At 41.2% G+C, this 14976-nt stretch overlaps 1 protein-coding gene across 1 annotated transcript in view; it reads left to right on the top strand.

Moving 5' to 3' along the window:
- Positions 1 to 1203: 1203 nt before the first annotated feature.
- Positions 1204 to 14976, top strand: part of crip2 (cysteine-rich protein 2) — a 20580-nt gene continuing 6807 nt past the window's right edge. Inside the window, exons 1-2 of the mRNA XM_079261847.1 lie at positions 1204 to 1342; positions 12766 to 12860. Coding sequence (XP_079117973.1) covers positions 1300 to 1342; positions 12766 to 12860 — 138 coding nt within the window. The 5' untranslated portion in view covers positions 1204 to 1299. The remainder of the gene's footprint in view (positions 1343 to 12765; positions 12861 to 14976) is intronic.

Raw genomic sequence — 14976 nt, 5'->3', positions numbered from 1 at the left:
AGAAGGGGGTGATAAAGGAAGTGGAATTGCTTTTGGACTGCCCCACCACTTTCTCAAAATATTTTCCCGCCTGGCCTTTAAGAGTAGAGCAAACCCCCAGGCTGCATTCAGGGGCAGCTTGGAAGACTTGGTATTCACCTGTAAAGCTTGTCCCAGTTTGGTTAAAAAAAAATCACAACCAAGCCACTTTAAGTGACAACAAAGACACTTAGTAAGCCTGATTTACAGAGACACTTTGCTGCAGATATAAGAGGATCTGTGATGGAGAGGCAACTAAATTGTTAAAGCATTTTTTAAGTCTATTAGGTATTAGCCCATTAAATATAATTTTTGCAATCTTAGATTTTTTGTTCATATGTATTTGAATTGTTCATAAAGCAAAATCTGGTGAAAATTAAAAAAAACATTTTTTCACTTTTTTGTATTTATACACTGTTGTGAGCATTCATAATATATTAGAATGAAAAATACTTGTTAGATTTTGAAAGGTACACTTGTCATGAAATATTGGGCAAGAATTTTACTGAAATTCTATTTTATGAAACTTTTATTGGGAAAAAAAAGACCAAAAAGGCCAGACGGACTGCTATAATTACAGTACTTAAAGGGTTGAGTAACATTACAAGTAAAAGATGAAATATTTCCCATCAAAAAAACATTCACATATATCCTCATGACGTGTTGCTAAACACCTAACACAAAACCAGATTTTCACTCACAAAGTAACAAAAATCGTAGTAGACCTCTCAACGACTTATAATCCTCGATTCTTTCCTCAGTAAAACGTAAAGTTGAACATTTAAAACGTCAAACTAGCATTTAAAATTATCCCTACGTTGTAGATCAAAAACTGGTCAGTGAAGGGTACACAGATAGTTGCTCTAAACGTGGTTCAGAAATGTCAGAAAAAGAACGACTAAGTTTGCAAATAAATAAAACAGGAAACTACCTAATATGTAATATTCAAAATAAATTTGTTTTTAAAAGCTGTCGTTTGATTAATGTATTATACTTTAAAAGTAAATAAATGCAGGCTGCAGCTGCTACATTAAATTATTAGTCTTTCAACGAGGCTGTGATGAAATCATAAGTTTCCTACGACATTGAAGTATTCAGAGCGATGAGTCGTCCAAGGGGGCGTGGTCATGCAAATGAGGACTCGTCTGTTGAATAGATGCTCCAGCTTCTGAGAGCGGCGGGACACTTGCTGTTCAGAGAATAGCCAGACAACAGAGAGAGAGAGAAAGCCGCTGCGGTCGACCAGACACAACACTTTAACTCTACCCACAACACCCCAGCATGGCTTCAAAGTGTCCCAAGTGTGAGAAGACGGTGTATTTCGGTAAGTGTAGCCCAGTTTGTGTGGTCCTAGTTGCTGAAATTACTTTTGGCGTACGGTGGTGGTCCCGCTCGTATGCCAAAAGATTGTCCTGATGAGGAATCAAGCTATTTGGGGGGGGGGGGGGGACTTGTTTTACATTTATTTAGAGCTACAATTTGTAAATGTCTTCATGCTTCTATTTGGGTGGGAAATAAGTAATGACTATTCATTCAAACCCAAAACGCAATCAGTCACAAATGACAACAAATTACAGTTTGTTTTTTAATGAAGATGAATGTGATAATTATGTGTATTAATAACACCATATTTGTACAAAACTGTTATGGATTTAACTATTTCTCTATATAAGTAGTTTTCTATTGTAACAATTGTTTTTATGTAGGTATTGGTGGGAAAATGTGAAATTATCCAGATTCCCTAAATAAATCTGTCACAGTTTTATTTTTAAGGCAAAAATAAAAAATAAAAGAAAAACCGCTGGAAATGTAAATGGTTAACATGGAGACATTTTGGACAGCCCACAAGCTGCAGGGGCAAAGGGTTAATAGTAAAAACAAAAAGCAAACAAAAGATTCTTCAACAAATATTTCACTGAGTGTTTACTTTTCATGCAATCACATGAAACATCGAGTGTTTTTTCTGCCTTCTGAAAGCTACATGCAAGATTTATACTATTTTGACACTGATATGTGCCATTTTTTAATTTGTTGTATTTGGTAAACATCCAAGCATGGCAGTTGGCTTTGGAGGGTAGCTGATGCAGGCCTTTGCCAAGAGTGCAGAAATGCCATATGTTGAGATTGCCCACTCACTGAAGAGTGCAGCAACATCATGCTGTGTCAGTGGGATGAAAACGTGTAAATGCGCATCTTTTGCATCCTTGTAAACAAAGCTGAGAAATCAGAACACCCACTCCAAAGAGCTCTGACTCATGTGCAGTTACAAGTGGGAAAGTAACACCTTTATATTTTCTATAACAGATGTTTACACTGTGAGATTTGTGCTCGGTTGAGTTCAGAGCAGAGGATTAAAGGATCGCATATGTTGAACATAAACAATAATTTACATTCTAGGGTGATGAGTCTCGCTCCCTTTTTTTTATTTCTAGTGAAAATACTGCTGCTGTGCAGTTGAACCTTGAATAATCTTGTTTGTGTTTTGCCTCGTGCTGGAATCAAAATATTCAGTTTTTCCGTACTGATCTTTTTCACACTTCACAGCACACATCAGAGCTGTCATGGGGGTCAAAACCAATTATGTGAGTGGATGATGGTCCTCTTACGTAACAGGAGTGGCAGCACGCATCACAGCTGCTGCTCATCCTGTGGCTCCCGAGAGTCACTGGCATGGAATAATATCTGTATAAATAAGATTTCGTCTCCTCCAATGCAGATTTTAAATGCATGTCTCAGTATCCATTTACACTGCTTCCTTAATTCGCTGCGGCGAGTGAGTCACAGCTCCTTGGTGATGATGATGTATGTTTTGTTTTTTTTCTTTTTATTCTTTTTATGTAACGTGCTGAGGTCCAGCCATGTGGAGTTATTTTTGGTCAGGGTGTGTCTTTTTGGGTGGAGAGCGTTCAGGATGGAGTTGGTGATGAGGATGATGAATGGCTACTCGCATGTGAAAGTTAGCGGAGTGAGGAGGAAGCGTTGATGACCATATTAAAGTCTTGAGTTATTTTAAGGGAGGCTGTGAAACACATGACCTGGAACAGTGGAAGGTCAGGAAGGGAGGAAGGCTCACGTAGCAGCATCATCATCATATCTGTTGACTTTAAGGTATTGTAGAATGAGCTCAGCTGCTCCACCTACACACACCCTCTTCTCAGACACTTATCTCCTTTTGAGATATGAGAAATCCAGAGCTGAGGTGACTTTTTAGCTCGACAGGAGTGTTAGTCGGAAAATAGACATGAATAAAGGGTGTGAAGTGGGTGAGGAAAAAAATCCCCTCCCTCACATCTGCACCATGTGTTATCAATAGAGAAAATTGTCTATTTCCCGTCCTATTTTGTCCTCCCTTTTCCCTTTTTATGGTGGTGGTTTGGTGCGTGCTACAAAGAACAGTAACTGGCCCACCCTGTAGTAACCCACCTGGTCCTACAGCTGGTTGGCCAATATTGGAGTTAGTCTGCGCCACGCATTGCATTTTAGTATTTGACTCTCATCTTTACTCTGCAGAAATAAGTGTTCTTTCAAAAGGCGGTGGTGAGCCACAGCCAGGGTGGAATTTCTTCTGGTTTTACTTTTTCCGTTTGCTACTTTATTGGACAGCTGTCTCGTAGCGGTGACAGTTCAATTACATTGCCACTAAAAGATGAACGTTGCTTTTGAAGAGTCTGCAACCTAGAATGCAAATAAACAAGACCCATAAAAAGAAAGAAAGGCGGAGGGGGGAAAAAAAGGAAATTCATGCATGGCATTGCTATTAAAAGAATGCAAGTGTCTAGAGGACTGCTACTTTTCAAGTGCATGCTTTGTTGAATTCATATTCCCAGTATCACATCGTGGCCTTTGCATCTGTTCATTCTGGTGCTACAGAGATGCTTGTAATGCACAGGGGACTGTTGGCTGACATGTGACCAGGCCCAGTGGAAATTCATGGTGTGTGAGAGAGTCCATGCAGAACATAGGACGGCACGGCTCGCTAAGTCTCCCAGCTCCAAACCCAAATTCAGCTGTGCAATCCAATTCCTGTGTGCGACAAACAGGAGCAATGATTCTTTGTGCAGCAAGCTGAATAAATGAGACTTAATGGGAACTAATGGCGCTCTCCTGTGAGTGTCTCCTTTCTCTCTTTTATTCACCAGCCCCTCTCACTCTCTTGGTGATGCCCCAGGCCCCGAATTCCTTTTCCCTTGTGGGTTTTTTTTTTTTCTATCTGCATGGACTGGAAGAAATGAGTTGAGATGACTCACTTTTATTCAAACTAAGACACTCAAAATGTTTCATGTGTTATAATGAGAGGGGACATTTCTGTTCACACATTTATTTGTGTTTGCGGCTGGTTGTCTCCTTAGGAAGATGGAGTACCTTCCCATTGCTTTGACTAGACTGAACAGTCCACTGTTTCCCACACACCTCTTATTTATTTATCTCTTTTATTCTGCTTTTTCCCCATAACATTCACACAATACCGCTTTCTCTCCCCTTTTTGTCAATGTTAGAGCACCCTGTTTTCCACTTGGCTGCCCAGTGGGCTGTGTGAATGTGCTTTGTACGTTATATAACATCATGTCTTGAGTTGTTGCCTCCTGCTCATTGACATTGCATAACCCACCGGCTCCTGTGCGCCAGGAAATGAGGGTCCCTTTTCTCTGCCTTTTTGAGGCACAAAAATGATCCCTTAATGGAGATGGCATTAAGCTGGGTGCTGACAGCTCCCACTCCCTTACACACAGGTGAAAGCTTGCAGCAATATGACCTGTTACATAATACAGCAGAAGACAAAAATATGGTTTGTCATCCAGATTTTGCACATTATTCTTTTATATTTGGAGTCTTTACATCTCTTTACGGTGGATTTCCACCAATTCGCCATGTTTGTATTTATGCACACTTTGGGAAATGCAAGTAAATCATGGTGTATATGTCATGCACACGTTTACAATAACAAAAATACTCATTTTCCATTGGCTTTACCACATAGTCTGAAATAGAATAATTGTAAAGAAAAACTTGGAGGAAACTCGAACATCTTTCAAAAGAAGGGGCAATGGCACCAAACAGACCAGAGGTATTTGACACCCCAGCTTTTTAGTTTGCACATCATATACATTTTGTTTTTCAGATCTGAAAGAAATGTTTTGAGATGCGCTGTAAGGATCTGGTTCCCTTTGCATAAAAACGGATGGATGCATATGGTCGGCTGTTTTTGAATAGTTACCCTAAAATGCACAGCCTTACTAACGTTTATCGTTTCTCTTGGCTAGTATATGAAGCTCATATTTACAAGAGGCCAGTGAAGATACAATCGCATAATGATATACCTCACTGGGCGATTAATTATATACGAACATATCAAAATATTTACAAAAACTCTGTATAATTTACTACTTTATTTAAGTAATTAACATGTGTAACAAAGTCTTTAAAGCTCCACTGCCAAGCTTTTGATGTTCACAGTTTGGTTTTCCCTAACAAAAGGAAATTCAGGATCCATCGTGTCTCTTCTCTGAGCGCTTTCCATCCAGTGGAAGTCAGGCTGATGGTGACTTTTGTCTTATCTAGCTCTCTGACACTTTCTCTTCCAGGAACGTCTTTTTGCATTGCATCGGGAGACACGTCAAGCAGGAGTGGATAAGGGAGGCTGATTAGTATTTTGGCATTTCTCTGGAGTGAAGAAAAGACAATTTAAGCTGCAGATATGATTACAAAAATGCAGCCAATCAGATAGAAAGATTCATTTAAGTTTACACATATTACATATGACAAGTTCAAAATTCTTCCCAAGTTTAAATCATTCATTCATTCATTCATTCATTATCCTAACCCAGGGGTCACCAACTCCAGTCCCAACACATTTGATCCAAGTGAAAAGGTTCTCCAAGAACTTGTCGTCATCTTCTGCACCTGCCTGTTAATGAGCTATTGGTTTGGGTCAGGTGTGTTGTACCTGGAAAACAATAAAACCTGCAGGATGGTAGCCCTTCAGGACCGGAGTTGGTGAGCCCTGTCCTAACTGCTTAATCCAATGAGGTGTGGCGGGGAAGCTGGAGCCTATCCAAGCAGTCTTTGGGCAAAAGGCAGGGTACACCCTGGACAGCTCGCCAGTCCATCGCAGGGCAAGTTTAAATCATGAAAACACTTAATTGATTTATTAGCTACAATGCAGAAGATAAGTAGGTGCGTGTATTTCATGTGATGTGATGACATTTGTTAGATAAGTAATTCTTATTAGTCTCACCATGTCAGACACTGTGTCTTTGTGTAGACACTATTTTATTACACCACCTTTATAAGATTCAGATGACTTCACTTAAAGTAGGCTCAAGGACTGCCAGATTTTATACCTCTGACATGTGATGTCTTCTCCTGAGGGGCTAATTATCACATTACAGCAGGTTAAGATTGAAGGCGGAGTTTTAGGGCTACTGCTTGCTTGCTTTTTCCAGGATGTGCTCCACTACTCCGCAAGCCATGTGGACTAGTTCCTCCTAAAGGCCCTGTAGTCAGGACAGAGAGCAGATATGCAGTGTATGGTAAGCAGGCTCAGGGGTTCAGAGAGGTTGAACAAGTCCGAAAGGGACTGTGGAAAGGCTGCTTTGCCTGTGGCTTCTCTGGCCAGCGCAGACAGGATGTGAGTTTACTGCAGTCCATTTACGTCAGCAACCAGGATTCACGAGGTCTTTTAGCGGGATTGGAGGGAGAAAGCCAGGGGAGGAAACCTCACCTTAGCTGAGGCGACAGACGACCTCCTGAGCCAGAGTTTGCCACAGGATTGCCTCAGCCACGGGGAAAATCTGAACTAAATGCATGTTTCCTACTGGCTCTGAAGCATTGGTGTCCACCCTGCACAGTCAATGAGCTTCACAAGGAGCTACATGTGCACACTCAACCTGGACAAATTCATTAATAGTCCACACCACCACTAGCGTCAACACACTTTAATGTCTGTTGATTTTAGCCCAAAATCAGAAAATAAGCACTGAAATTTCCCAAAGTTTCTGAAGTTCTTTGTTTTACACACAATACTGGTTTCGTGACATTGTCTTCAGAACTTGCACTTGGAAGTATTTAAACATCCTTGTGGTTGCAAACTCAATCTTGGTTCCAGGTTTGATCATTTAAGTCCCAAATCTTTGCCAGTAAGTCAACATCAGAACTTTTACTATCACGCATTTCTATCTTGTGTATCTATTTTAAGTCTTGTTCACCCTGAGCCTCCTGTCATCACATGATAAGAAATATCACACATGAATGACATTCCTCAGTAGAAAACTCCATCAAAGTCACTTCCTTTGTTGAGGCCGAAGGCCCCTGCACATAAGAATGAATGGCCATTGTCTTTACATAAAGTTAAAGGTCACAAGTCCTTGAGGGTGTTTGTACGCCAGGGAGCGGAATATCTGAAGGATGCAGACGAGGAAATGCAGGGCGCTTATTTTTTCCTTTATTGGCCCATGTTTCTCATGCGTATTTCCTCAGTAGAACCACTTTTCATACTTCGGTTCCACCTCTAGTCTGGTTTTTCAGGTGTGTCGTGTTTATTAGGACATGTAGTTAGAACACTGCTGTGACAAAAGCCAGAAAAAACAAACACCCGCTTGGACTCAGCTGTCACCAATAGAGGATGGGAACAGAAAAGAGGATGAGAAGAGGGTTTTGTGTGTGTGTGTGTGTGTGTGTGTGTGTGTGTGCGTGTGTGCGTGTGTGCGTGCGTGCGTGCGTGCGTGCGTGTGTTGCTTGTTGAGTGGGTTTTGGATGGGTTCATTGCAGAAAAAGCTGAACAGATGGGTTCATGTTACCAGAGGGGGCAACAGAACTGAAACTAGCCAGCCATGATTTACAGATATTTACAATAACATTTGTTACATCATGAACATTATGAGACCCTTGAGCTTGTAATTTGATGTGATTTGGAAATGGCCTCATTTGAGACAAACAAATAAAAGGCAGCAATGAACTAGTACTGGGAGCATTTTACTGGTTGCTGAATTTGTGTGTCAAAGATAAACTCCTGTAGCCCTGTTGTCAAATGCATTACATTTCCGCCTGTTGCACACAGATCGAATTATTGACCACTAAAAGAAGATCCATATGAAATTTGAAAAACCTGCCTTTCTGATGGACTTTTCAGTCACATTGCAGGCTGTAAGTTCAGCCGTATAAATATTATTTGTCCTGTGTTTGTTTTTTCTGTCATGAGTACGGCTGGATGCAAACATCCTCCTGACTCAGGGTGAATTTCAGTCCATCAGTCAGCTCTGGTATAGCTGCTCCATCACTGTTGACAGTCAAGCAAAAGTAATTAAGTCATTTAAAGAAATGGGGCCTTAATGTCCCCCCCCCAAAGGCCCCTCGTTAGAGTCTGTTGCTTAATGTTCTGTCCAATTACAGCGCGTTTGTTGCAGGCTGGTTCTCATGCTACTCGCTTGTTTAGGCTCAGGCACAGCGCCTGAGAATTCAGCCTGAATACGGCCTGACACACAAGTGCATGGTGTAGCTGAACAAACAAGATGAATCGAATTATGAGCTGCTTGAAGTTTGAAGATACACCTCTATTCTTGTAAAGCTGATACTCTTTCCGACTGAAACTCAATCACAAGTAATTCATGTTCAAAGCTGTTGAATCTGTTTGTTGTTGAAGTGCTCTTTTTATCCTCTGCAGACGTCTTATGACTACAGTTTCTCTGGGAAATGTTGACGGGATCCACAAATAACATTTTTCTGTCTCCAAGTAAACCTTTTGAGCTTATATTATCATTGAAACTATCTGAAACTGCATATTTGTAGGCTCTGATGGTCATTTCTACATGATATTTGCACTTAAATGCCTTTTTATTTACCGATACTTTATTTCCCATAGTGTTTGTAATATGCTGCCTCTTTTTTTTTTTTTTTTTTTAAATCAGTGAGAGGAAGAATCATCAGCAGCTTGTCTCAGTGACTTAAACCATATTGACAATTTAGTGAGACAGAACGACCGCACGCTAAAGAGCTTAGATCAGGAATTTACAAATGAAGTTAAGCAGCTTACAGTGGTGCAGGTATCATATGGTGATGGTGATGACCTCGGTCCAGCAGTTCCTGTCTCACTTGGAGCTCAGCGTCCCTGTAGGGACATCCATCCTCCCAGGCAATTTTTTTTTTTTTATTTAAACAAAATAAATAAATAAAATGTTTTCATTTCTCAGGAGACACAGCAGTGATCATAATTACATAAATGTGAAAAGTCCCACAAATCCAGAGATTTTCTAAACGCCTCTGCAGTAAGTAAATCTAAATCGCTTTGCACGGGGCCACATGAAACACTTTCCCAAACAGCGACCACAAAATTGAAGCTTTTCTATACTTATATCCAAAATTATGAACTATTTCTATCATTTCCCTGATTGCCATGAGGTTTATATTTCTGAAAACATAGAGGGATCTTTCCCTTTTTATCCATCCAGTTATCAAGGACATAAAGCTGCTAAATCCAAACTGTGATCCATTTAAACTTTATATTGACATGTGATCAGTCTGCATACATGAATGTAACATTTTTCATAACTTATCGTGTGAAAAAGGTTACATTGCAGGACTAAAGTTTGACTTTTTGAAACAAGATGTCAGGAGTGAAATGCTGGCTTAATAGAAACGTTGGAACTACCATCATCAGAAACTCGTTCCAAAGTCAAACTCTGCTTCATCATCTGTTTTATGCAGTTTGTGGTTAAATGTGCTCTGACATCAAACTCCGAAGAGGACCTGAAACAAGCCATTCGGGCTAAAAACAACCTGGGATAATGTTGATGAGGTAAAGACAGTAAGTAGGAGGTAATGCTATCTTCCCAAAGACAATCATGATAATGAAGATGGCTTTCCAATGCCATGTGTTAATGCAAAGACATTTGGCTCAAATGTCAGTTTGCAGGAATATATCCAGATATCGTTCGCAGCCAATCAGCATTACAGCTTGCCTTACCTCTGCTTCACTCTGGCTTTTTAGACCCTTTATCTGGTCATTATATCATTCAATCAACCCACTCATGGAATATATAAGCACACATCCGCACGTTGTGTGTGGTATTTATTTCCTGTAATGTAAACAATACACTTTGCGATACAGTGGCTTTTATGCCTGTAGGAGACAGTCAAAGATGCAGGCCGACAGTAATGCCAGGTAAGATGTACTACCATTCTCCAGCAGTATTTTTTTTTCCCAAAGGGCTCCACTGTTTACACTAAATCATGAATAGAAGACAGATTGGCCAACAGAATTTGGCACATCCTCATCGATGTTGACAATGTAAACGTGAGTTTCCACAGAGACTTCCCTGTGAACAGCATCTTGTTAGTTTACACAAGCGGATGCATTTACCCTCACATCGTTGTCGTAACGAGGTACATGAGGATGTGGCAGCGTTTCATCTGCATCATTTGAGCCCACATGTTTACTATTTTTAGGATGCAGGCTGTACATCGCTCCCTTGTTGCAGCCATTACATAATTTCTTTTCAGATCACATTTGGTACAAACGTAAACAAAAATTGTCACAATTCTGGCTGTATTTCACTGGCTGCTCCTGTATTAAAGGATAAAAGAGGATATAGCTTGGTTTAGAGTGGGGGTGTAAAACATCTAGGCCAGATGCAGATCCCCTTTACCTCCCCCACTCTATAACTCTCACAGTAGATAATACCGTAGTGAAGCTCCCCACTTTTACAACAACAACACTGTCCTTTAAAAGCAGGACCTCTGACGTATGTTTCCATTCATACATTGACTTTTTAATGCTGTCTGGAGGTGTGTCTGCATTCAGGAATCAGTCAGTGGCATTCACACATATTACAACCACATTAATGAGGACACATTGGCAGTGTTCCTCTATGCTACGTATTCAGTCTATTTTGAACACTGTGTAAGTGTTGCGAGGCATATGTGCACCCAGAGACGCAAGAAGAAATAAATCGCACATGCTCAGAGCAGACTGTGAAGTCCACACCAGTCCTGTTAGCACTACTGGGATGTGGCAGATTTTTAATGTCAAGGAAACTTGGAAAAAGACCCATTTTCTTCTAAATGTCCGCCCTTGTTCTGATGAACTGCACGTTCAGGAGGTACAGACCAGTAAGATGATGTTTTGCAGATGGATGCAGATGATCTGCAGGTTGAAAAGCACTTAAAATGTCAGTAGTAGGTGGAAGAAGTTGAAGCGCCAGAAAACATAAACATTCCTGACTGTTTGTTTTGCTGATAAGAGCCTCCCCCTAACCTCTTCACCCTGCACCCCCATCCCGAGCTGTTATCCAGTGCCTTATTGGCATCCATTTGTCTCCCTCCTGCAATTGACAGAAAGAGCTGACGGTGAAACTGGAGAGTAAACAGAAACCCCAGCAGTGAGTAATCACATCTCCCAAAGTAACCCTAAGAGGAATTTTCCACTTGATACTCCGATTTTTGTCATTCTCATCAAATCAGATCAGATTTAACGTGATTACCAAAAGTGGAAAGATGATTTAATCAGATGTGCTAAGAAGTATTAGAAAAATGTCTTAAAAAGTCCTGAGAGACACGATTTATACAAAGCAGAGCATTGTTGGTCCCAAATTATGCGTGCTTTCGCCCTGTTAACTTCTGAATTCTTTCAATCTGCCAATTTTGCTAAATGAGGAAGTGTGATACAAGCTTGTTTAGAGCTGTTAATGCCACTGCAGGCATCTGTAAGACATATTGGAGTCAAGCACTGAGACTTACACACAGATTTAAAACAGTCAACTGGTCTTGTCTTTTCATTTATTGAAAAGGTTTGTGCAGAATCTTGTGCACAAGTGGGTTTTTAAAGTCCCAATTTTATTTGGTACCCAGTTTGTGTGTGTTTCCAGAAGATGAAAAACTGAAGTCTCTCAGATGAAGGAATTGCTCCGTACTTTTACATGTCGCTATACATATGAAAGCACCCCTAGCGGCAGGATGTAATCGTTTTTATATCTGCATGCATGATGTACGTGTGCACACATGTTAATGTATTGAGTTTTTTTTTTTTTTTTTTTTTTAAGGGAATGGAGGAAACACACTTGAGTATCCGGCTACTTTTTGCCCGCCGTGATAAGAGAAGGTGTTTCCTCTGCTGCCTGCACAACTCCTTGGGGCCCATTGTCTGGAAACGGTGGAGATTTATTATTGGAGAGGACATAATTAGGGTCTTTTGGCTGTCTGGGGGGGGGGGGGGGTCGCTTTGGGCGACAGGAGTAAAAGGGCACGGAAACAGGATTGAGGGGGGGCTGTCTTCAGCAGGAGGGGTATACTGTAAACTGGGGGATGAGTGTGTGTATTTTGTTTGGAGGGGTAATACAAAAGATCCGGGGGTAGATGTGAAAAACCCTCCTGCTGTCCCAGCTGGACTCAGACTAACGCCACTGTCTGTCCATGTTGAGTGACATCATCGCCGCATCCTGTGTGGCACGCAGGCATTCCCACAGACCCCGCCCCCTCCCCTTTCAGAAAACAATCACCCAGTTGGCATGATGGCAGGATTTCCATCGAGGCCACAGACAATGCCGCACAAGCTAATCATTATAGTGGAGAGTGAAGCAATGGGGGACGTCATCGCTTTCTGTGTTGACTGATTTAAAGGCTGATAAAGACACAAACATACACGATAGACGGAGGACATAAAGGCAGTTGTTCACTGTAATCTGCATAAATGCTGCTTTATGTGAACGTTTGCATTCATTCCCAGCGTTCTCTCTGTCTTTTGTCTTTCATCTGCAGCTGAAAAGGTGTCATCGCTGGGGAAGGACTGGCACAAACTGTGTCTCAAATGTGACCGCTGTAACAAGCTTCTGAATGCTGGAGGCCATGCTGAGGTCAGTGAGACTTCATTCATTCATTCCTTTTATTTACACATGCTTGATGGGTGTACAAAACTCATAAAAACTGCTGATATTACATGATTACGTTTTTCTAAATGTTGCAGGTGTTGATACACACTGATACACTGTCATGATTAATTAAAATGGTGACCTAGATTGTAACTAGTTAGCCACTTATGTCGTGGTTTCAGGAGCAGACACAAAGGTATGCTTTATTTATTACAGCGCTTCTCGCAAAATAACTGAATAACCTCATTAAAGCATAACTATAAAGTGCATGTTTTCATCCTGCGGCCTGGACGGTGATAACAGACCTGTGGACTCTCAATCACGCAGTCATCTGCACACACCATGCGTCCCTGAACTGACGAGAAGGACTGTATCTCATAACGTGTTTATAGATGTCTGTTTCCTCCAAAACACACGATTTCAGAGGGGTTTATCAATGTGTTTACCTGCAGTTTATTGATTGTAATTGTGGAGTTTTAACAGGAAACCAGTGCTGCATGGTTTTTATTTGACTCAGTGGCAGAATTTCTCATTTGACAAATGCTTAACCTTTTGAACCTTGAATGTTTACATTTATTGGGGGGTGGGGATAATTTCACATTCCTTGTGTGCATTTTTGCACCGGATATTACTGAGCCTTCCCCCTCTGCATGCCTTGTTTTGTGTGTCTGGTTGCATCTATTGATGCATTGTGTCCTCATGGGAGTTTCTTTTTTTTTTTAAACCCCCCCCTAACCCTGCAGGATGAGCTGCTTCAGATCCTTCCTCTCCATCTTACGTAACCAGGCTGCAGTATCACGTCTCGGTATAGATTCCTCTGACTGTGCACTGCTCGCTGTCCAGCACCCTCACCCTGGGGATCTTCTTATCGTGTCCTTTTGATTTTTGTCTTTCATGACCTGGCCAGCGGTTCCATTTCTCCCTCTTTTTACGTGCACAAACATCACACACTCCTCTTTGAGTCTCCCACTCCTGTCTCTGGCCAAAGAGGATGTGATCTCAACCCTCCCATGCACACAGTTTTTCCTTCAGGCCCCATAGGATGCTGGTCGGCTGTTTAATCTCTACATGATTACTCTAATGTAGTCACACAATCTCTGAGGCCTGACTCACTCAGCAAGCCACCCTTATCTCCTCCTCCATCCTCTCTCCATCCACACCATCTAAATCCCACCCCAGGCTGCAGCGCCATGCCACTAAGAGTTAAAAAAAAAAAAAACCCACTATGCTTGATCATCGTCATGGAAACCAAATGTGGCTGAGAGACATTTTTATACAAAAGATTTTAAAGGGGCCTCATTTCTGGATTGTCTGCGAGGCTGTTTGTTGTCTTGTCATGCCTGGTATGCAGAAGGTTGTGAACCTGAAGTCAGCGCTGGATGTTTCTTTTAAAAGCAGTCAGCTGGACAGAATGAAGCCCAGTGTGGCCTGATTTCTAGGGAGCAAAGGGCCTTAAAGGAGGGCAGCAACTCCCTGAGGCTGATGGCAGAGAGCCAGCCTTGAGGAAACAAGGTGAAAAGTCTCCTGTCAGTACAAAAAGAGTGTGGCTTTAATAACTCACAGAACCCTGTCCTGGAGTTACACATTGTGTAAATTTAAATGTTTCTTTAGATTTTACAAGCAACCTGCAATGATCGCAAGGGGGGCTGTATAAGCCACAGCTAACTTCATGCACCCCACAGCAGCATCACACTGAGTGGGAACTCACTGCTGAAATAAGCTAAACGTAGCATACGTCACAAATAAGAAGCCATCAAAAGATTCTGTAAAAACAGACATCGGTGTTGATTTATGTATTATGTTTGAGACCCCAGTTGGAAAGTAATTTTGGCCTAAGTCAATTTAGAAAATTTCTTGTTACATGAAGACATAATAATATGAAGAACTGTTAACTGAACCTGTTTGTGTAAAAATCAGTGTTTAAAAAAACAAATTGATCGTAAAATATTTCACATTTTCACTTTCAGCTTACTAAAGTCTTACTAAACTGGGCAGCAGCAGGTGGTAAAACCATTCCACCTGCTTTCACGACCTGTCATGAGAAGTTGCTGTTGTTAAGAGTTGATAACCCAAAAAGGACGAAAATCTGAAGCAACTGGAA

This window comes from Telmatherina bonti, assembly GCF_933228915.1.
Source record: "Telmatherina bonti genome assembly, chromosome: 22".
NCBI lineage: Eukaryota > Metazoa > Chordata > Actinopteri > Atheriniformes > Telmatherinidae > Telmatherina > Telmatherina bonti.
This window is presented reverse-complemented; position numbering and strand designations above follow the sequence as displayed.